Raw genomic sequence first — 23,920 nt, 5'->3', positions numbered from 1 at the left:
AGCAAACTTGCTGAGGGTGCACTCTGTCCCTTCATCCAGGTCATTGATGAATAAGTTAAACAGGGCTGGACCCAGTACTGACCCCTGGGGGACACCGCTAGCTACAGGCCTCCAACTAGACTCTGCACTGCAGATCACAACCCTGAAATCTCAAATCATGACAAAAAAGTTCAACTCTTTCAAATGACCTCTTTCAGTGAGCTTTCTCCTGCAAGATATTGAAATCACGCAGCACCTCCCAGGCTTGAGCACCTCCCAGGCTTGAGCACCTCCAGCTAATTTAATGCCCAATTCTGTTTCCATTGTTATCAGCATTAAAGTGCCCTTATGAAGTTCATGGTGGTAGTGGCGTGTTTACTGGCATATGGCACATATAAGTTTTGTGAGAAAAAGAAGGATTGACCTCAGTTCCAGGAAAGAAACACAGATCCTCAAACAGAGCAACTCTAAATGGCTTTTAAAAGGTGCTGTTCTTAAGTGCTTTTCCTTTCCCTCTCCTAGGTTCAAAGGCTGTCTGTTGGAAGCATCCCTCGCTGCATGGTGGTTGTTCTGGAGGATGACTTAGTGGACAGTTGCAAGTCTGGTGAGGACACAGCATATATTGCATGTATTTGTACCATAAACATTTTTGTTTTTCCATTTGAGATGACTCTTTGCCAAGCAGGTGTCAATGCTGAGGGCTTGTCTAATGAGATATGTTCATCTGTCATGTTGGAGTTTCAACTTGGAAGTTAGCATGGCAGTTGAAGACTACTGTAGAAAATATCATACATCCACATGTTACATCTTGAGTGTTTGATAGATCAGTTTTAATGAGTAATGTGATGTGGTGTGGCATACAGAAAGTATGCTAAGACTTGTTAGTGTCAGAATCCCAAGTCTTTTGAGGAAATTGGTCCACCTGGAAGGGACTGAAGCAGAGAGTGTGATGCCTCTCTATAGGTTCAGAAAGCTGTGTAACCTAACCTGCTGTCTAAGGAAGGCTGCAGATAGAAAAAGCTACTTGGCCTTCAAAAAGGAAGCTAATTGGTGGGAGGATGTATGAAGAATGGACTGAAAATTCTCTCGAATATAATTGTTATATTTATCTAAACTTATGGCACATCCCCACAAGAAACTCGGTGTTCATTGCTGATTGCACTATCTCAGGACAATGCTGTGGCCAGAATGTTCACAAGTGATACTGGAATTAGTCACTAAAATTATCAGAAGTCATACTGTATAAGTTCTGACTAAATTTTTTGGTTAGTAAATCTAATAGAAAGAAGAGCTTCTACAGTTTAATGAGAATTTTCCTTTCCTAACGGAGGAAACAAGCATGGCTACACCTCTAAGAATGCACCTACCTTAATCAGAAGTGGAAAGACATAGTAACTTTCTACCCCAGACATAAGCAATCCAGATAAYGTTTGTTTTAGACTTTCAATAACTGCAGGAGGCTTCTTCTTGTGTTTTTTCTTTTTTTTTTTAACCTTAGTAACTGTAACACAGGATCTAAGCTGCACTATTGTACATTACAGCTAACTGACACAACTGCATACCTTAAGACAGATACTGTTTTATCAATTTTTGTTCCTACCCCCAGGAGATGACATCACAGTGTATGGAGTAGTAATGCAGAGATGGAAACCTTTCCACGAGGATGCACGCTGTGACTTGGAGCTTGTTTTGAAAGCCAACTATGTTAAAGTAAACAATGAGCAGCTAGCAGGGGTTATGATTGATGAAGCAGTCCGCAAGGAATTTGAAGACTTCTGGGAAAAGCATAGGAATGATCCCTTAGCAGGTTAGTAGTTGAAAGTTTTAAAGTAGGACTCATGTTCAGATGTAGATGAAATCAGGAGTGAAAATACTGCAGCTGACCACATTTTTTCCCCATTATCCTATCCCACCACCTAATAAAGTAACAATTTTTTCCCAGTATAGAAATATGAAATTCTTACTTAAAAATTACTGAAGAAACAGTACCAAGCATGCTGCCTTGATCTTTCTTCTTTTGAGCATTTTCTTCAAATGTTTTATGGAACATTTATTAATAAGAAATGAGAAATAATGTAAGTATCAGGGAAAAAAAGAGAAAGGTGTTTTATAATCAAGAAGAAAAAGCATACCACTTAGAAGAAATTGTGTGGATAATTGTTGACTCTGAGGCTAGAGATCTGACTCTCTGTCTTTGCATCCAAAATCAAGCTCTGAATCTTTGCCACAGAGCTTAGTGTGTCTCGCCTTTAACCTAACGCGTAGATGCATAGTCCCATGATTTAGGTGCTGGGGAGCCTCGTATCATGAATGGGGAGAATCTGCCAATTCACAGGAGCTTCCAGAACAGCCAGAGTGTTTAGCAGGCTGGTTCCTAAACTTACCGTGCTCTACAGCGAACCAGCTAATAGATGCCAAGGGTTGTATCTGGAACTCTGTTCCTCTCCAATATCTGAATGCCTCCTTCTGAACTGCAGGAAAGCTCAATGGACTATTTAGGACTTATGTCATTGAACTGTCTCATACCAGTATTCTCCATCTTTTCAGAACTCTGAAAAGGGTCTAGTCTTTCTTCTTAAAATATCAGCAGGGAGGAAAAGCAGGTGACAAAGTTGCCCGTATTAGCACAAAAGTTAGAGTACCGATAAGAAGTTGGAGATCTTCAAAAGCAAAGAGATTCTTCAGGACTGCATTTCCTAGAAAGCAATTTAACTGCTAGCCTGCTGCTGTTTGGATTGAGAACATTTCCCACCACCCTTGTTAGAACTGTTCAGACAGTAATTCAGGATCCATTTCGAAGGTCCCAATTAACCCTTTGTTCTGGGAATGACTTCTGAAAACCTGGAGTGAGCAGTGTGGTTTTATGCAATATTACCTACTCAGAACAAATAAATGGATGTGAAGTGGCTACAAGAGAAATGGGGTTGAAATTAGAAGAACCCTGACCACCTGGCCTGTCCTTTCCACACTGTTTCTCTGAATTAGAACCCCTCAGGTGAGGGCAGGATCAAACTTGACCGAGGAGTCTAAGTCACAACAAGATTATCATGGCAGCTCTCCGAGAGAGCAARCTTAGTCATGTAGACAAGTGACTTTTTTTTTTTCTGAATAAGAAATGAGAAGAGGCAGAACTGCTGAGCAGCTCAGCTCAGAGGTGACTGTGGAATTAAATCCTGGGTTATGCAGCAGCTGACCAAGGTTTTGAAAATTTCAGTTTTGGACAAAGAAGTGTTAATTCCCTCAAAATACCTACACAAGAGACACATATGCCTCAAGTCATCTATTAGTCTCTACATATTTTACCAGATCTRTCTTATGGTTTTCATGTACTTGCATTCAAATTTTAAACATTATGTTAAGAACTCAAAATTGGTTGCTCTGTTCTATGCCCTAGCAGTGAAGGTAATTTATGGTATTAAAACTGTGATCCCTTATGTGCTGTTAGTATCAGAATTTCAAAGGACAGAATTAATTCTGTTACACGCCTTCCAAGCCAACAAAATTATCATAGCAGATTGAAACATTTTGTTGCTGGAAAGAGAATATGGGAGGGAGGAGGAGAGGGAGAGTACATAAGGGTCAAAGGAGAAGGAGATTCAAGACAATAATGAGAAAATGAGCCACACCATGTCTGCACAAAAATATGGTGCACAGATTTAGGCCAAAATACTTTAAGTTTTAGATGTGACTTAGTTTTCTTAAATGTGAAACACACCAGTTTTCAAGGGGATATTTTGAAGTAATATATGCAAGTTTACAAAGTTTTTAAGTTTTATTCTTCACAGCCCCTGTACATTTACTTGGAAGCAAAAGAATTTGTATGAAGGCCCATTACTAGTGCCTATTTTCCTGATATCCAGACCATCCATTCCTTAAAATGGTATAGGATTTGCATTGCTGTTTATGGCAGTGGAGTATTTAATTTCTTTGTAATGAAGGAAGTTTGGATCAAGCAACTGCTTTGGGTCTCATTTAAAAACAAAAATAAATGTTCTCCTCCCTGGCCTATTCCTCTCGTTCAGGAACCAGGCCCAAATTGTTTGTCGGTGCAGGGACTTTCAGTGTACAGTTCAGTCAATCAATCAGACAAATTTGCTGATTTACACCAAGTTTTACTCTTAGGGTAATGCTGAGTGTCATTTTTTTGTTCCTGTTCTAGGGAGGAATGAAATTTTGGCTAGTTTGTGTCCTCAAGTTTTTGGATTGTACCTGGTGAAGTTAGCTGTGGCCATGGTGCTTGCTGGTGGTGTACAGAGGACTGATGCTACTGGAACTCGAATAAGAGGTTAGTATTGTTTGTAATAGTATCACATTCTTCTCTTTTCTAGCAGTTGTTCTCATCCCTCTCTTCACCCGCATCCCTCCCCCCTCCAAAATCAAACAGGTACAGTTTCAGAAGCATAATCATCCCATTGTCTTGACTGAGAGCAATTTTTAATCAATGCTGAGTATTCTTCCAGAATCTCAGACAAATAAAGTTAATGTCTAGGCTTCCTCTTTTTATATTAATTTTTCCCAAATAGCAGTATTTGGCATCAAAGGATGGAATATTAATGTTTCCTTAATATGGATCACTATAGTAAATTGAAAGGAAAATGAAAGGATTCATTCTACTTCCTAGTGCCAGATTTTTCCATCTGTGATTGTCAGCACATCTCACTTAGATCTGTTACTGTAAGTTATCTGCCTGCTGATTCTCCTTCTGTTGTTATTAGATGGCAAATATGCCATGTGCCAGGTGGTATGCAGGTCATAATCTAGGTAGGTCATAATAATTCTAAAATAATATGTGTGTGTATACAAATACAATATTTTGTTAATGCTCCAGCAGTTAAAAAAAGTTAGAGACTTTATATTTAAATTGAAGTTGTATTAATATTTTGTATAAGACAATGAAATAATTTTAGAACCCTTTAGTGAGTTAGTAGTAGCTAAACTATCTACTTGTAATTGCATTGTATCTGAAATTACTACATTGTGTGACTGTTGGAAATGAAACGGTGTAAGTAAAGAAAAACAACCTGCTGGTTTTATTATTCCTTTTTGCATTAATTAAAGTAACTGAATAGTGTAATCATTATTAAACCCTGGTAGCCTTTTGTTTCCTGTTCAAGAGCGAGTTGAATCTGTGAAACAAATATTCTAAAATGTAAGAACTCATATTTTATTATAAGTATTTGGTCTGGGTGCAGCAATATGACTGGATGCTTTTATTAAATAATACCTTTATGGCACCCAATAAATAGCACAGTCTTGAACAGAATTATTTATCATACTGTATATGTAGTGCTAATGTTAGATAAAGAATGAGAAATATTACTTAATTCAAAGTATTCTGYGCGTATCTTTCTCTGTGTATGTACCATGTACTCCTACATGAACATTTTTCCCCAAGGTGAATCACATCTTTTGTTGGTTGGAGACCCGGGTACGGGGAAATCTCAGTTTCTCAAGTATGCGGTAAAGATTACACCACGGTCTGTGCTTACTGCAGGAATTGGATCTACAAGTGCAGGTATGTGCTTCTTCAGTTGGAACACTTTGGTTTTTTTCACTGGAGTATGGTTATATAAAGGCATTTGTATATATGACCAAAAACTGGATTTAAGATTGTATGAATGCAGTCTAAGTGGAAAACTGCCATGGAGACAAGTGGGGTTTGGTGTGACTGTCTGCAGAAGGGCAGTCCTGCCCCTTCTTCTGTATCAGTGGAGCTGTATGATGAGCTCCTAATAGGGAAGCTTGCGAAGCATCATCCAGAGGCACCTCTCGCTGCTTTTCTAGCAGAGGATGATCTGGACCTATATTTTTAGTGTTCTTCCCAGCTATGACAAATCTGACGTCTTTCCAGAGCTCACACTGTGTGATGGGGTAGAATTGTTTGGTTTCTCCTGAACAGATATTCTCCTCTCTTCCATGCTTTTATATATTCTGGCTGAATGCCAGTTTGATTTCTGCTTACTTTCTGAAAATGCACCCCTGTGGTGAGGCATTATCTTTGACTCATAAAGATGGGTTTGGAGAGCAAAGGTGTTTTGAGTTGTTTTTTCTTTTTTTCTTTTTTTAACTTTAGATATGTCCCAGCTGGCTGAAAATGCCAGGTATCTTTACAAACTCTTTCTGGGAACAATATACAGGCTTACATCACCTCTATAAATTACTCTACTTGAGCATGTGACTGTTGCATTAAACATCTTGAAATAATTAGGGACAAAAAAAMCAATGGTCTCAGCTAGCACATCTAACTTGAGTGTTTTTCAGACAGTGTTGCTCTTCATTTTATGTCTGGGAAACAGCATTGTTAATACCTGGGAAAACCAGAAAATAAATCTTTCACAGTTCTAGCTATGTGTACATGTGTGTACTAGGTTTTCATAGCTGTGTAAGTGCAACAACTTATTTCGGTGATGGTGAAACGTGATGTTGAACTTATACTCTTGTGTGCAGGAAATTTATTATGAAATACATATGCYTCTAGTTTTCCATTCAAACTGTTGACAAATATGTCTGGAGAGAAGCCAGAGAGAGTATTTTAGCTCAGCATAACCTTTTCTCCACCTTTTGTTCTGTGTTAAGAACTGAGGACAGGCTAGATAATTTAAATTTTTGCCAAGGGACCGGCAGTAACCTGGAGTGAAATTTTGCTATGCATTTCAATGTGACTTTGCCCACTTTTGTCAGTAGTTATCCCCCTGCGTCCGCTGCTCTTGGATGTTGCTGTTGTCCAGTGTTGATGTTGCCTTCTTCACCACATCTCCCACTCTGCTTTATTTTCCATATGATCTGTTTTCCAGCTCAGCCAGGACAGCTAGGTTCAAAGACATTTCTCTGAAATGCAGTATTGTAGGTTACTAGTTTATTGTGGTATGTGTGCTATAGAATCAGCTCTCCTGATGTGTGGAGATGGAGTTTCATTTGTGAAAGGGTCCTCTCAAGTCTTTAGAACCACTTAAATAATCTTTATATTTTAAAAAAGCACTCTCTCCCCCTCACTTTTCCCAGATTTTACAGCATGTGCCCCAAATTTCCACCTTGAAATTCTTAAGGAGCCTTATCATAAATGAAACTTGGATCCTAGCTGGAAATCTAATTAACCCTAGTTTAGCTTCAGGGAACCTTTCCATGGCTAGAATTGCTGGACTACAGCTTTAATCTCTAGCCCTGGAGTTTGGATGTAGCTTGAATCCTTTTCTTTGCCATCCCTGTACGAGAAGTATCCTGCTTATCAAAATGTTTGTAACTGTACCTAACACACYGATTTTGTGAACTTGTTCTTCATGCAGAAGCTCCAAATGGTGAGTTTAGAGAACTATTAAGTTGTTCTGCTTTCCTTGTTATAATGGCATACTTTGAATTAACAGTTTCTGCTTTCCTGTGAGAAGAAACTTTTTTTTTCCAATGTAAAAAGACTAAATCCATAAATTCGAGTTTTGACTAGTTGCTTACCTTATATAAAATGCAGCCTGCAGTGCAGCTAAATTACTGGCTCTGGTTAATTCTCTTCAGACTAATATTATTAAGAAATAATATTAAGAAAATTCACCATTGCATTGAGAAATTATCATAGAGCATGTTACACAGTGAGCTTTGGTTATAAACAGCAGTGCTTTTAGAGAAGTTACAAGAGGTTCTGTTTCAAAGCAGAAGTTAAGTCAGGAATGCAGGCTGAAAGAGCAAGCCCAGAGGCTCCACAGCCTCATTTCTCCCTTCGGCTCCTTCCCACTCTCACTGTCCCCTCCTAATCACTGCTGCTCCCAGTCACTACAGCTGGCCCGAGTGGGAGGATGGGGGCACTTGACCTCTAAGTCAACTGCTAACATAACTTAGCTGAATCCCTCCAGCAAAACAAAAGAAGCTTGGACCAACAGTGGACCTCCCAGTCACATACCTCTTTCCTTGAAGGGAACTTTTGTTTCCCTCTGCAGCTTCCTATGTCTTTTGGTCAGCATTCAAGCAGTGACTTTCTTTGTACCTCACTTCAAATCCTTACACTTGTAAGGCCAGATGCTGCTGAGCAATGAATGCATCCCTGCTCTTTGTCCTACTTAAGATGCATCATTTGTCCTATAAATTGTTTTTTGAAAGCCTATCTGTAATAGGTCTAGTGTTTTAAAGTGTTAAAAGCATTTTTACCTTCTTCTATCCAATGTACCTTTCCTTTTGGACTCTTTCTGCAAGTTGGATAATGGGGCAGTAATCTTAGAAAATGAAGGAATGAGATCTAAAAATAATTTGACAATACAAGGAGGGTTCATAATTCTTTTAGGGAGCTGTCAATTGGTAGTTCCTTATCAGWTCTTACTTTGAAAATCTCTTGATTCAGTTTTTGTATCGCCCCGTGAGTATATTAGCATTTTTGACCACGAATCTAGGTCTCACTATCCTTTGGAAACCAATTCTAAGTGGCCTGATTAATTCTTCCTATTTAATGCCTCATCTGAGAATGTCAAGGAGTCATTCATATGCCTTTATTCCCTAGAAGATGATACATAGCTTTCAAGAGGGAAAGACTTGCTGGGATTTAACAAAATCTCTTCCTGGGTTCCAACCTTACTACTGAGTTTAAACAACTATTTTGCAGTCATRGTCATGTGCCTATAGCCATAATGCTGCTTCTGCATATTGGATAAGATAATCACTAATAAGAAAATATTTCATTTTCCCCTGGAGCTTGATATCCGCAGCAATTGATTTGAGTGGTGTGTCACACCCTATCAGGATTGGAACCAACACATGCCTGCTCTTGGCGAGTCTGGGGCTATTGGGCATTGTGGCCAGTCATTCTGCCACTTCCTGATGGATATTTGGCCACTGAGACCTCTCCAAAGTTTTGTTCAGTGTTGTGTCCTTTCGCAGATGGACTGCTTAAAGAATCTTGTGAATTATCTTTGGCAAAACTTGTCTAAAAATCTGGGAGACTACCTACTGTTTCTCCTACTTTCCAGTTCTGTACAGTACCCCCTTCTGGAGCTGTATGAAATACAGCTTTCTGTCCTCTCTTCTCAGAGCCTCTACAGAGCCTTGGGAGTACTGCCTTTTTGATGACAATTTGCAATGTCTGTCATTGTGTATATTGATGCCAACAGCACTCTGATACTGTCCATTAAAAGTAACTGAAGTGGAAACAACCATTTTTCTTTTTCTTAGTAAGCTTCTTCCTGCTGAGCAGGCTTCAGATGGTGGTAACAGTTCTCTCTCTTTTGAACAGGTACTCGAGACACTAAAAGCTGGAGAGATTTTTCCCTGAACGTAACTGCCTACCTGTAGTGGTCCCTGGTCTGTGCTAATCCCCAGACTACCTCTGGGAATTCCCTGGGAGAGTGCTAGTTGGTACAGGCCAAGGCAGTGCCAGGCAGCATACTAACAATTCACCACTATGGATGACAGCATTTGGACCATGCCCTGGCCCTGATCAGTCTACTGCAGCCTTTGCAATTGCAGAGATGCAGCCTTTAGGTCAGTCTTTTCAGATCTTCACTTCTGCCACAGGATTCTTCATTGTCTTCATGAATATTCATAACTGTAGGTGAACTTGAAGCCATTTTCTATCAGTAAATGCCTCAAAAATATTTTCCTGAGAGTATGATTTCACTGGCTTTTCCTTAAACAGTTGGGCCTCAAGTTGAAGAGATCTTAACTCTCTAGGAAAACTGCTAGACTTCTTTGAGGAATGAATTTTGAGGTTGTAATCAAAGCTCCTGGGAGATATGTCACATCTGTAACAATGTTTCATCTTTTGCAGATCCTTAAATTCCCTTAATTTCCCCTCACTAATGCTGTTTCAAGATGATCTTGCCCTGAGACAGAGCTTACCCTGGTTACCTGCATGCAACAGTTTATTTAGCCAAGTAGACAGCTGTCTTCAGAGGTTTTGGTCTGTTCATATATCTATACCTAAAGATCTCTAGTTAAAGAGGGACAGGAAATACACAGGTCCAACATCTTGGTCATGCGGGCTGGAGGAAATGCTTTGGTCTTATGCTCTTCTGGTATAATACATTCAGACAGGCCTTCCAGAGACTCTTTTCTCCTGCTATTGAAATGGCAGGCATTTCAATCAGTTGATTTTGAGAGTGATGTTAGATATCTTCAAGATTTCCTTTGCCACACCATAAAGCCTTCTGCTTCTTCCCAATTTGTACCAGTGTAGGTTTGCCACATCTTTCCAGTGAGATGAGAACAAACCAGAGGACCCTGCTACATTAAAAGGTAGCCCTCCTTATCATCTCATGATCCAAGGGGTTTCTGGAGGGAGACTCAAGAACTACTTAAGTTCATAGCATTTAAATTAGTTCTTAACATTGCTGTTTACACTTTGCTGGTGTCTCTTCCATCTGCTCTACCCCTTCTGCAGCAAAAGGATCTCCCTCCTCTGGTTTTCTCTGTCTGCAGGAAGGCTAGTCACATCACTCAGGCTATGGTCCATGAGTGCCCCGTCGTGCCTCTGAGAGCATTACCAAAAGTTGGAAATGTTGAAGTGTGTCCTCCCTCCCTTTGAAGGCCTTTGCTTTCCAGATACAAACCTGTTTTTTGCCTTTAGCATAGCCTCCCTACTGATTCCAGCTGGTTCCTCCTCCTTAGATATTCTTTGCTGAGAAGACCAAAAGTCAAGCAAAATTCCCTTCATCTGTCTTCTGTAGCCTACCTCATATTGCACATTACAAGACCAGATCTCAAGAAGCAGAACTTTAGCTGGAAACATAAATACAAATTGGAAGGCCTAATGCAAGCAATCCTCCACACAACTGCTGATGTAACTCCTATGACTCTCAACAAAATGGAAGAATCTGACCCAACAAGCTWGCAGACCACTGTGTTACAGATAAGTGGCAGGGTAGTTAGGTAAGTATGTAAAAGATATCCTGTAGCTGCCCAGATAGAAGCCACGAGATTTAGTAGCTTCTGCTTTTTCCTTCTCTGGTAAATGAAGATTTGCCTGCAGTGTGCATGCACGAGTTTTTTTCCTTTTTCTTCCTGCTACCATTTTCACATGACAGTGGGCAATTTTTGTATAGAGGAAAGTGGCTAGCCTCCCATCTGAGTTGACTTCAGGAAAATCAGCAGCTCAGGTCCTACAAAGGAAAATAATGGACTAGATATTGTCAGCTCTGTCCTGGACTTTGTGACGGTCTCAAGGATACAAACTGTCTGATGGGCTATGAACTAAGTCATTGTGGTTATTGTAGCAAAGTTCTGAGCTACTGCAGCCTTGAAGGTCAGGACTAAAGTTTGGCATTTTCAGTGGAGCTTTTCAAAGCTGCTGGAGAAGTTAAATTTCACCAGTCTCCATTATGATGGAGCTGGTGTCTATCTTTTTGCCCCCTTCAAACTTACTTACTTACTTAAACAGAGCGTCACACTGATTTAGATGGAAGATGATACATGAATGAATCACAGTGACTGTAAGAGAAAGGGTCCTTTTTTCCCCCCAACCTAGACATAAAAAAACATGTTTTTCATCAGTAATGTTGGTGTGTCTGATCCATCTACTTCTTACATGGATAACCTCTGATAAGCATTATGACAATCATCTAATGGAATTGAGTCTATCTATCTAGAGTAAAATTCGTGCAGTTAATCACTATAGTGTTGTCAATAGAATCTGTAGCATTTTCTTGTCTCACTGGTGGTCTCTACAAGTAAAGGTTTGTGGGAAGATTAACTCATCTTGGACCTTGAAACTGTAATGCTATGCTGTCTGTATGTCACATTAAAAAGTCTGCTGTTTTGAAAGCTTCAGAGACATCAGCAGGAACAGTCTGTATAGAGATGGCTTAAATTCATTATATCTTTTAATACCACTGAGTTTGTGCTGTGATGTTGCCTGATGATCAGGTCTGCAGTACTGGAATTTGGTTTCTTAAATTTGAAATCTGTGGAATTTGATTTTGCCAGGGAATATGATGTTTGGAAGACAATGTGTATGGAGTGCTAAGATCTGGACAGAACTGTTGAAGACCTTAGAGGCATCCAGTCTCTCAAAGAGCCTAACAAGACTGTTTCTCTTACAAAGATTGTGAGGCTCTTTCATAGTGGGCATGTTTGCTCTTTTCTAGTTTTCATCAAGCACAGTAGGGTGATTTTTTATTTATTTTTTCCTCCTGTAAGTGGTGGGTCAGCTACAACTAGTATGTGTATCAGGTAAGGTGGTGCCAAATTCTATTGCAGCATAATGCCATCTGGTCTAGTTTGAAGTTTAGTGCCCCCCAAGTTCACTTGTGCACAGCTGGATTTTTTTTTCTCTCTTAAACAGAGCAATAGGTCTTTCTGGTTTCTCTAAGTTAAGTGGTTTGCTGGGTGAAGTAGTGTTGCTGACTATTTTGTGGTTGATTCTGCAATGGCTGTAATGTGGTTTGCTTCCCTCACTTTGCAGCATTTGCTTCTAAGAAGCCTGCATGCTACTGGTGGATGGATTCTGGTTATACTTGTATTTGTTCATGCTTTCATTTAAATCATTAACATTAATAGGTACAAGGGTTTGAAATACTATTATGATAGCTTTAAATCAAGTTTGTCTTCATTAGCCTGCCAGCCTTTAAGCAGATTACTAAGTTATTTACATTTAAGAGATATCTTAAATAGAACAGGGTGTATGAAAAAATTGAAATGTCCCTGTAGATTTTGAAGTGTTAATATAAGTGAAAGGCAAAAGATATGTCTTCTTAGAAAGTTCACATAATTTCAACTTTCAAGTGAAGCAATGGCTTGGTTTGGGTACCAGTTAAGTCATGCAGCTATTAAAGTGTTAATATTTTTAAGTTGCTAGTCATCATTTTAACAATTACAGGGAGATTTTCAAGAGTATACATTACACTTAGGCTTCCAAATATTAATGGCTTTCAGTACAAGTTGGTTATTCAGCTACCATATACACTGCTGAGTTTCCATATAAAAAACATGTTCATGTACATTTAGATCAAGTTATTCCTTTGAGCCTCTCAGTGAAAATCTGATTTTAAAATATATATGTATGTATGTGTTATAAAAGAAGACAATTTCACTAATGACGTGAAAGACAAATACTAACTACTTAGGACATCCTCATCCCTCTCAGACAATGCAGAAAAAGAAAGTGTTCTTTTTTTATTCAGAGCAATACTTCTGTCAGTCGTCATGGAATTTACTTTCTTTAAAGGGCCTGGAGCCTACAAAGGTTCACAGTGTCTGTGGTTATCAGTAACTAGTGAACTATACTCTTGTAATCTGATATGACATATTACAATTTTAAGTGCATATGTAGTCACATATAATATATATTTATGGTAAAGTTGATGAGGATTGGAAGGAATAACTAAATTGTTAAGTGTCATAATAATGTCTTAAGTCTTTACAATTTACTACCTAGTTCTTCTATCTTCACGGATGCCTCAGGTAATAGGGATGCTGCACTGTAAGACCTTCAGGGCAGGCATTGTATTCTTAAGTGTGCAGTGCCTGCCACAGCAGGGTCTTAATCTTGATTTGTACCAGTGCACAGTGCCTTAAAGGATAGAGAGAAAACCAAAATGTGTTAAATTCCAGATGTTTTAGAAAACTGAAAAAGAACAAGACATTTAAACTCCTTATTACTAGTAAGAATAAAGCATACTTAAAAAAAAAGTACCAACCAGCAATTGTACATAATCTTGCAGAAGAACATTTTTAAGTATTTATGCCATTCTTTTTGATGTTTAAATTTTCTAATAATTGCTTGAAGCCTTCCAACCAATTGTGTGTACTATTAGAGTGGCTGAAAAATGGTTCTTTGCTGAGGTACCCACCTAAATCCAAATGAAACATTGTCCTTAAACCACAATTTGACTAAACAGCAAGCAGCAAGAGATTTAAAAAAGAAAGTCCTAAAATCTGAGATAGCAGATGGTAAATCTCAAATTGCATGCTTTAAGTAACAAGTATGTGCCTTGAAAGGAAAAGAAGCTTGCACCTAAAATTATACTGTATAGTCTGCTTTCACAGTGAGAGGACATTTTTGGAGATATATATATATATATTTTTTTTTTTGAGAGCACTTTTTTCTTTGAACTTCCATCTAATGACAGCTTTGTTCTTAAACTGCTATTAAAGGGCACTTTATATTTGGCAATCTGGGTATCAGAGATGAGGACAAGTCATTATTGCTTCATTTTGCCTGAACGTTTTAACTTTCAGTCTTTTAGCTTTTAAYAGTGCTTACAAAGTGAAGGGGAGGGGGGAGAATATGTATACTTTAATCAAGTTCAGTTTAGACCAAATAGAATAACACATTAGAGAAAAAAAGCAATTACTTAAAAATAGTTGTATTTATATTCCACAATTTGCTCAAATACTGTTTTTTTATAAACTTTCTACAGGATGTTTTAAAACAAGTTCTTCACATTGCTTGTCAACTATGTACTTATGGAATTTGAGGGAAATAGTTCTGGTTGTTTTTACAGTTTAACACATGTGCAGTACCAAAATGATGGTGGTTAGTCACATGCAGTCCATATGAGATTCTAACATAACATTTAATGAATTTTCTGATGTTGACCACCCCTTTGATGCTGAAGGTAATGCATCTGTAGAAAGCAGTGACTGTAGGTTTGGGTTACTGCTCTCTGCATCTTCCAATTTTTCAGTGTTGTCCTCCCAGTTAATGTGGAATCTTGTGACTCTGGGATTAGATGCCAGAATATTTCTTTGAAGCTGAGAGGGAAGAAAATACATGGATTATACTTGTGCACATCTCAAATTGGAGTTTATATGCATATAGAAGATGTTTTTTTCCTTTTACTCCCCATAGCCTTGTATGTGTAAAACAATTTATTTAAAAAGATAATACATACAAAATGTGGATCTATAGATAATATATGCATCAGAAACACACTTACAGAAACACACCACTAGTTCATTTAAGCTAATATCCTGTCTGAGGAAAAAATACCTTTCCTGAAGACATTTTTAAACTGTTCCTCCTGAGTTCAAGACTGTCACAGCTTTGCAAGAAGAGTGTGCTTATCATTTTAGCCAGCCTTTAATAAACCAGCCAACCACCCCAAAAAAGCTTGCTAGCTTTTAGTACTTCGTTTAATTCTACATCAATTTTGTGTTTGAAATAATTGTATCAATTCCATCAACTGTCTTTTCTCATCTAAGATTACAACCTTTCCTTATATTAGCATGTTTCAGATTGTTTTCACTAACTTAATTTTAACTAAAGTTTTCTTTTTAAAAAATGAAAACATTCCTTAGATTTGGAAGACATTAGTGTAATGGCAGTGGACACACCTAGACACTACTCATGTATTGGATTCTCATGGATGACCCTCATTTTCCTTTGAAAAGGTGTTACATGTATGAGTACAGCAAAAAAGAAAATGCTAATTTTCACTGAATCTTTCACCATTTTCAAAATAATACAGTTAACTCTAGGTTAGCAAGTTAGAGCCATTGGCAACTCATTATGAAAGTTAAGACTGGTCACAGAAGAAGTTTGCCATGGTAGTAATACTGATTTTATTCCCCAAAGAAGTGCTCTCATATTAAAATATTCCTCCCCTTATGCAAACCAAGAAGATCATTTATTTTTCAACCTAATAGATCTATTTTCCATAAATTACAATTAAATATGTTTAATAACTGTATCTTCTGCTTGTATAAGTTCTGTCCCAAGGTTAAATTAATAACCTTCTAAAAAATGCATGACAGTTTTTGCTGTTCTTTTTCATAGGAGCAAGCTAACTGTTTATATAGACAAAACAGAATTAAGACAAGTAGTTGTAGGGCTTTCTAAGTTCAAGTAAAGGAAGTCAACATTCCACCATTCAAACCAAAAAAAAGTATACAAATAAGTATATAATTTCTGGGGGGGGGAAGGAACAGATAAGTCTGAGAGTCCCCCAAATTAACAGTATTTTTACAAAGGTACTGAGCATCTGATCCATGAAAATTAAGCACAGGAAAGCATTAGTGACTTTTGAAAACTAATTTATCTACCAATTTAGTTTAGTTACRTTTGAAGATCAGTTTTAGGGACTCTGTGGATTATCTCTGTGCCAGTCATTACAGTATATACATTATCCCAGTCATTTTTCAAATATGCAATCATATAATTCATGCAAACTTGAGAAATAATTTTACCAAATTTATTTTCACCCTCACACAACTTCTGCACATGAGTGTGTTTATGTATACATCAGTTTTCATAGGGAGAAACCCCCCAGCCCCACACAATTGTTCCATGGAAGCAAAACAAGATGCCATGTAGAACCTTGCTGGTTTCTGTAGGAATCTGTCTGTATAGAGTATTTCACAGGATTTTGACTAATGTTTAAGTGCTCTTTGTTAAGTGCTCAAGGCATTAGGTTCCAAATAATTCTATTGCACACCTCATTTTAATTCTAGTCCTAGTTCAGTTTTTACCCTGAAAGTTTTGGGGTTTTTTTATTATTATTTTTTTTAAACTTAATACTTCCTTGGTCAAATTGTCCATTGATTGTCTAGTCATCCAACCTGCTCTTACCAGGTTACCAATATTCTCACCTCATTTTATCCATAAGTTGTTTTTCACTTTGTTTGTTAGTGGCATACAGAAACTGCAGCTCTAACAGTAGTACAGGTGGGTAGGAACTGTGTTAAATTAATGTTTAAAACCTAGTTCCAGGTTGACAGTCCTAGAAAAAAACATAATTCTCAGTTTTTCCACAGAACAGAACCATCTTCTCAGCAATGGGAAGGAACCCAGCAGTTTATTTCACATAGTTGGTGTAAAATAGTAATAAAKTCCAGTCAAGATTTCAAGCTAGCAGAAACTGTGTCACTGGTTTCTGAATGTCTTCCAAATTAATGACAACTACACAGCACTTCTAATTTGTTTTCCCAAGTCTTTTTCCATTATTTGATGTCTGGTTTCATGTACTTCATAGAATCATTTGGGGCTTGGTTTTGTTTAAGAAAACCTCTTCATACCTTTGAGATATGACTAAAACAGAATATGTCTTACCTTAGAAAAATCTGGTTTTACTGGTGGATTCTCTCTCAGTTCTGTTTCAGTATATTCGTTGTTTACATAGTAGCCAACTCTAATAAATTCTTGACCTCGATAGGTGCATGTAATTAACACAACTGTTACACCTACTGCATCTGCATCTGGAATAAGCCCTGGGTTAGGTGCATCAGCCTAAATGTGAAAGGAAAAGGTTGATTAAAATAAAAATCAATACCATATGTCTATCTAGCAGGGGACTCTGGAATAGTATGTCTTAGCAGCTAAGTAGACTATATGCAAGCTTTAAGTTTTTCTTCATGTTAATAAGAAACTATACCTGCTTTTTCAACAACATCAACCCTGAATTTAGGACATTATCCTCTAGAGACAGAATTACTTAGAATGCAGTAATATTGTGTGCCGAGTCTTCTCAAGGGTGATTAGACAGTTTTGATATAAAACTGCTTTTAAATGTCTGATCAGCTGAACTGTTGCTTGAGCAAGTGTACTAACATCTCTCCAGTTCTACAGTGCCATTGCTCTCCAGCCCATCTTGGTAACTTAGTACAGTAAAAAAAAATTTTTCATACCTTTGAAGTTGGATTGATCTGTATGCATGTATATAACAAGACTAAACCCTTAAAAAATAGACTGCAACTTATACTTCAGCAAGAAGAGAAGGGACAGACCACAATGAGGTCTGAGATGTCCCACAGATTCTTCAGGAAAGGAATAAACTACTTTGTCTCTTGCCTCCTTTCACATGCCTAGTTTTGTTAAAATGTATGCAGTTAAATGCATCTTCGCTCTGAGACACTTGACATATTTGCAACCAGTATGCAATTCTAATTCATAGACAGTTCTGATCTCCCTCATTGTCTTTACTTACCACGGCACTGCAGTTATTAATAATCACCGAAATTTGCCTCRCAAAATGTGGCTTAGATCAGTCTTTTAGGACGCTTTCTAGATAAACATTTATTGATAAAATATGATGCTTCATTTTGGTCTAAGATTAAAGGTAACAGCAATCTAAGCATTAATAAAACTGCCTCATATTTACAATTTTGCATGAAATCTGAAGCCAGCAATGAACACCTGTGTTGTGATAAGTTAGTATTAACAAAGCATGTTAGAACAGTTCAAGTGTAATGAATCCTGCCTGAGGACAGAGGATGAATGGGATTAATTCTTGCTGTCCCTCTCATTGCTGTTTTTCTCTAGTATATATGTTCTCTAGCACTGTGAAATTTGGGACCTAGTGGCTATGCATCATTGGCTTCTGCTCTTTGTTACTTCAATTCTGAGCCTTCAAACCAGTCTAGCTTTTCAAAAGCAGCTGTAGGTACTTTGCAGAAGAATTAAATAAATTGGACCCCTCAGGTACAAATCCACCAGAGGTGGGAGAAACAACAAGGGAATCAAGTGGAACAGACCTTCCTCCAGTTCTGAAGGGAACAGAAAATGACCAAATGGCTTCATAACTTGTATAGAGGAATGGAAAAGATGACCAAGGAGTAGGAGAAGTGTAGAGCCTCCAAGAAAACACAAGAACTGCCAGTACAGATGAAATTACTATTTTAATTCAGTAGACTTGTTCTATCAGTGCCCAGAACCACATGGTTACTTAATTCCACAGTGGGCAATTATAAAACAATATATTGCAAAAGGATACTGTTTCATTTAACCTCCATGAAACTGGACTCATGCCCTGGGATTTTAGCTCTTCCAGGCTCCCATTGTCATCTTATGTCCCATAATATCCTATGATACAGCTGTGAACCCACAGAAATATTCTTTCTCAATCCTGCTTAACACACAAACCTTGTTTTGCTGAGTGTCAAAGAGAAACTGAACACTGTTTAAAAAATAGTTTTCACAGATTTTGAACTTCATGCCTTGGATGTCAAACCTCTTCATTCCCCAGGAAACAGATGATCATAAACAGGTGAAAAAAAATGAAGAGGAAGATAGAACACAGGTATAAGCAAGTGACAAGCAAGCAGCTGCAAACAGGTATTTTGGTAGGCAAAAGGAGGAAGTACAATTAACTTCTGCATAAAAATCACTATCTTAATATGCCATTCTTATGTTAGAAATTATTTAGGAATTTATGTAATCACTCGCAGTATTCGTTGTCTTGAACTACCTTGCTTTTCCACATGGTATATGTATACAGACAGCCGTTACTGCAGAGTAGCTAACTTAGTGTAAGGTCATATTCCTACGTAAAGACAGTAAATTATTTACATATCCATAGCTTCAAAACAAAGTTCCTGAGAATTTATTACAAATCCTCAAGTGTGCTTGATTAGAGAGGAGGAATCAGGTTTCACTACTTATATCTTGGTATTTATATCCAAATAGGCCAGGCTGTGAGACTTTAATATTGAAAAACTTTCTAAATGTTAAAAGAGCTGATTGTTAAAAGAGCTGATTGTGTAAGTCTGAGAAGCACAGTATTCTCTATCTTCTGTATATAAGGCTGACTTCCCAACTGATGCACATAGTTTTTGTTTCACAAAGGCAGTTTTATCATTCTTGGTATTTTTGCTGTGTAGTACTCCATTTTATTAGCAGTTTCAGCCATTTTTCTATTTAGAAAAAACTACAGCTGATTATATCTGAAAATTTTTAGATCTCTGCAAAGGTCCTTCCTCTATGCTGTCTCTAGTGAATATAATCTCTCTTCTTTACATTATGCACTTCCTGCAGTTCTACACTTTGCCCCCATTCTGGCATTCCCTCACTAGTTCTCTTCATCTCCCAGGCAGCTTCAGTTTGGTGGGTAAAGTAGCTTCTGTCATCAGCAAATGCTTTTTACAGCACTTGTTTTTTTGGTAGCCTCCTATGTACACATTAGCAGCGTCCTACCCTCACCTACATTCTAGTGCTCTTGAAGTCTAATGTACTTAGATCACAGTTACTTCCATTAGAAATAAAAGGGAAAATTTATCATAACATAAGGTGYACTGAATCTCTTACAGTACCTATTCCAATCTAAGCAAAATGTTTATGCACCTACTCCAAATTTAACTGTAGTGTCATTTATCATTTATAACCAGGCTAGAAACTGCAAACCCCATACATTTCATTTTCAAGGCTTTCCTATGTGACACCACTAAAATATGCCTTTATGAGAGCACCTTCCCCCACTCCTTCCCATCACCATCAGCAATGAATCTTTTTAACTTAACTGAGATTAGTGCATCTTTTAAATCAGAACTATAAATGCCAGCTAATTTCTCTGGATAAAGTGCTACAGGGTAGCCCCTTTCAAGGCTACTAGAGGATCACCTGCTTCGGATCAACTAATGCCATAAGCTAAAGCAGCTTGAAAAATGGAAGAATTGTTAATAAAGGATGAGTTTGTTAAACATATGCTTTATTTATTGTGAGGAGAAATGACACTCAGCTCCAAAACCAAACAGGGATTTTTCAAGATTGATTTGCACATATGTGGTTGGTAAGTGTAACCTCCAGCCTCATCTGAATAGCTGTTCCTTTAGCCTGCCCTGTAAGAAAACTTCCCTTTATTTGTTAGTTTCAGATGTACCCTGAAGCCTTCAAGTAATTAGGGCTTACATGTTTAATCAAGATGCCTTACACATTTGACTYACCAACCTCGACAATATTTTTTAAAACAGTTGTAATGACTGTGGGGAATAAGACAGGCTTATTCATTAGAGTTCTTCTTGAAAAATGTTTGTACTCCAGTGTGTGTTTGCCCTTAAATAGTTACATGAGTTTCTAGTACTTGGGAAGCTAGCATGGTTCCTATACAGTAAGCTGCTCTCTGTTTAAGTCTGATTTTCCAGTTGATGGATTTTACTGCCAGTTTACAAGACAAAATACTAGTACTGAATAAATAGAGAAAAAGTGAGCTAAATTATAGTTTTGATATAAAAGCTTGTCTAAGACTTAAGTCTACTTTATTTTTTTTCCCCTCTCACTGACCTAAAATGGAAACAGACTAGGATATTAAGCCACCTTAGTGCTGCTCTTTCTCCATCTGCCTTTCCTCAATTACTCCTTCTTAGTAACTTCTGGCTTTAACAGCAGTATTTCATAGGATTGTCACAAACTCCAGAATTTGTGGGACAGTCTTGATTTTAAATACTTGCCTCCTAAATCTCTGCTATCTACCATTGAAATTCTTTCTTATTTTACAAATTACTATATTGTGTTGCAATTTAGCCTGCTTAGTCAAATGTCACAGTTGAACATTTATCCTGCCAAATAGAACTGAATGCATGATTGTTCTGCCCAAGTTTTACAACGTACAGTTTACATCTTCTGAACATGTTGTCTACACTAACCTAATTCTTCAGGTTGCCTGCAACTGCCACCAACTGCAGTGGAACTAAGCTGATCATGCTAGCATAAACCAGGGAATGGACACTCTCAAGTATTGAGTGGCCTGCAGTATGTTTATACACCAGACTGGTCAAAATTAGCAGTAGCTACAGGAACAGTGCTTATACTAATATCTCTAATTATTGATCCCACAAGTGAAGGTATTACGATGGAAATATCAGGGGCAAAAAACATCAGTTCATGAACAGACTTTAGAGTAAGGTGCATCAGACCTGAAGAGATGACTGAAATACTTTTCTAACTAACCATTATTTTTTCAAGTGCCACTTAGTTTTATACAGTCATCTTTAAATATCAAATAAACATACCTCTTTCAGAAACAGACGAATCAACAAACTTACCTGAAATACAAACATGTGTCTGCCTGCAGGAACAGGTCCTACTAAAACAGAGTCTAACACTTGATCATACTCTTCACTTTCAGCTGAACCCACGTAAATTATTTTCCATTCCAAATCTACAGTAAAAGAAAGAGTAAAAAAAGAAAAAAAAAATACTTATCATTACAGTCAAGGGTCTTCCACTCTTGCCTCTACTGTTCTGTTTCACCTAAGATTGCTTCTATAGCAACTGGCCTAAAGGAATAAGGACCTGTCTTCATGGAGGAGTTTATCTATGTCTGTTCCAGTTCCCATGAACTGGACCATCCCACCATCCTTCTCTGTTTAGTCAGTACTGGAGGAACCCCTCTATTTCCATAGTCAGGTTAATTTTCAAATTTTATAGAGAGAACAGGGCCCACTTATTGGTTAGCAGATGCATCAAGAATTTTATCAAAACCTGTCTGAATGGCCCCAGCATAACAATGAAGCCTATGTGCCTCAGTGTGGCATGCCCTAAACATTGACTCACTTCCCAAAAAGAAATTTCACTTTTCATATATATATCTATATATCTCTCTCTATATATATATCTCATAGCTTATACCATACAGATCCAGTAAGGTAGTTAATTGAATAAGAGCATCCACTGTGCAAGCACCAGATGTGCTAAGTGTATGCCCCCATTCTTTCACACACAACTTGTGTGACCTGGTATACAAAACTGTGATTAGATCATACTCTCTTTGAAGATACTGGTGTTAGAATTTTGTCCGCATCCTGAACTGGAATTACAGGCAAAAACATTAAAAGTAGCATTTTGCTTCTTAACACGATGCAACAAAATCAAGTATTTCTTACAGGTCACAGGTTTTTCTAACTTACCCTCTCCACCACAGGTGTTTGAAAACTGAAACAGCAAATTAGCATTCATTAGCTTTTTCTGGGCCAGCAGTTCACTTTCACTTTCTGATTTAAGAACACATATATAGATACATGCATATAAAACTAATCCTAATTTTTTTTTTTTAAATAAGAAAACAAGAAGGTCACCATCATGGAAGAATGTGACTAAAAAGTCAGTATTTTTTGTAATGAAACTGTTCCTTCAAAACAGTGCCTTAAAAATGGACATGGTATATTTTATATTTTTACTGTATGAGTAATGCCCTTATTATGTATGCAGAAACACTAATCTGTATCCTATTCCATTTACTTTATTTGCATTCTCCACAAAATCCAAAGGTCTATGTTATGGTTTCTTGATGCAGGACTGGAACTTAAGCAAAGAAAAAAATAGCACTTTAACAAAATTTGACTGCTTTAGGATTGCAGTCAACTATTTTTCTTCATTAATGCAGTCCTTCCGCTTATCACACTTAGCATTAATACAAGTTTTCAGTTTTTAAGTAACAGACTTAGGGTTTAGGAAGTGATTTTATTTTTTTGTACACACAGCTAGCCAGGTACTGCATCTGGGGTTTTATTTACCTTGTAAGCATCTACTATTAGCTACTGCCAATACTGCACGCAGGCTACTAATGCAGGTAAATTAGTGACGTGTTTTGTCAACGTCAGTGCAAGTTACCATACACAACAAGTGAGTACTTTTAGGCTAAGTTATTTAAGATTATCATGCCATCATGTGCTATATTCCAGGAGGAGCATATGAAACTCCTTCTAGACCAGTAATATTTAGTACTGAAAAACAGACTTTTAAAAAATAAATCAAATGTTAAATTACATGTTTAATAGGTTGATCCAATGCTTTTTAGGATTCCTGATATGGAAGGATAACTTTAAAAGGGGGGGAGGGGTAGGAGAGGGGGTTGGACTTTATGAATTTACTTTTAGACCACTAGCGCACAGGACTGACTGAAAAGGACAATAGATATATTTGCATATGAAAGCTAAGATAACGACAGCAATTTTTTCATAAACTATAGGAAGGTTATGTTTAATTTTAGCTTTCTATGTGAAAGAGAACAGCACTTCTCCTGAATTATCTTATAGTCTACCTTGCATTTAGATGGGGGAAGRGAATGGAGAATTTTGCGGTGGAGAGTCTAACTCTTCTCATCCCGACTGTCGTGGATTAACTGCAATGTAAATCCACACAGCGAGGAGCGGCACGTGACGCACAGCTGGGCACAACTGGAAGGCAAGGCAGGCTGCCTGGCGCCCGGCCCCCTCCCGAGGGGGCTGCTGCGCCACCCCGCTTGCAGGCGAGGGGTGCGGGCCGGGCCGGGCCGGGGGCGAGCGCTGCCCCAGGCGGCGGCAGCCGGCCCAAGCTGGCGCC

The 23,920-nt window shown here is 37.9% G+C and overlaps 2 protein-coding genes across 7 annotated transcripts in view; one reads left to right on the top strand and one right to left on the bottom strand.

The window, feature by feature from the left end:
* Window positions 1-23,920, top strand: part of MCM9 (minichromosome maintenance 9 homologous recombination repair factor) — a 51,042-nt gene that overhangs the window by 7,700 nt on the left and 19,422 nt on the right. The window contains exons 4-8 of one of the 2 annotated variants that reach the window (XM_026079276.1): window positions 502-583; window positions 1,586-1,786; window positions 4,139-4,264; window positions 5,375-5,494; window positions 10,561-10,819. In XM_026079276.1, the coding sequence (XP_025935061.1) occupies window positions 502-583; window positions 1,586-1,786; window positions 4,139-4,264; window positions 5,375-5,494; window positions 10,561-10,574 (543 nt within the window). In that variant the 3' untranslated portion in view covers window positions 10,575-10,819. Of the gene's footprint in view, window positions 1-501; window positions 584-1,585; window positions 1,787-4,138; window positions 4,265-5,374; window positions 5,495-10,560; window positions 10,820-23,920 lie in introns of those variants that run through there. The other variant, XM_026079268.1, reaches the window with a different exon arrangement.
* Window positions 14,236-23,861, bottom strand: LOC112972595 (histone chaperone ASF1A). 5 transcript variants are annotated; one of them, XR_003255721.1, is made up of 7 exons: window positions 23,640-23,861; window positions 22,507-22,590; window positions 21,643-21,758; window positions 18,749-18,838; window positions 16,940-17,116; window positions 16,480-16,610; window positions 14,556-14,643 (listed from the first exon to the last, which is right to left on the bottom strand). XR_003255721.1 is itself a non-coding variant. In XM_026079286.1 (6 exons), the coding sequence occupies exons 1-6, from the start codon at window positions 23,644-23,646 to the stop codon at window positions 14,431-14,433; spliced, it is 687 nt and encodes a 228-aa protein (XP_025935071.1). In that variant the 5' UTR covers window positions 23,647-23,834; the 3' UTR covers window positions 14,236-14,430. The 5 variants fall into 5 exon arrangements, 4 of the variants coding, with proteins under 4 accessions (XP_025935071.1, XP_025935105.1, XP_025935079.1 ...); XM_026079286.1 differs by lacking the exon at window positions 16,480-16,610 and having other exon boundaries at window positions 14,236-14,643; window positions 23,640-23,834; XM_026079320.1 differs by lacking the exon at window positions 16,480-16,610 and having other exon boundaries at window positions 14,236-14,643; window positions 22,507-22,531; window positions 23,640-23,823.

The sequence above is a fragment of the Apteryx rowi genome, unplaced genomic scaffold (assembly GCF_003343035.1).
Source record: "Apteryx rowi isolate R43461 unplaced genomic scaffold, aptRow1 scaffold_1142, whole genome shotgun sequence".
NCBI lineage: Eukaryota > Metazoa > Chordata > Aves > Apterygiformes > Apterygidae > Apteryx > Apteryx rowi.
This window is presented reverse-complemented; position numbering and strand designations above follow the sequence as displayed.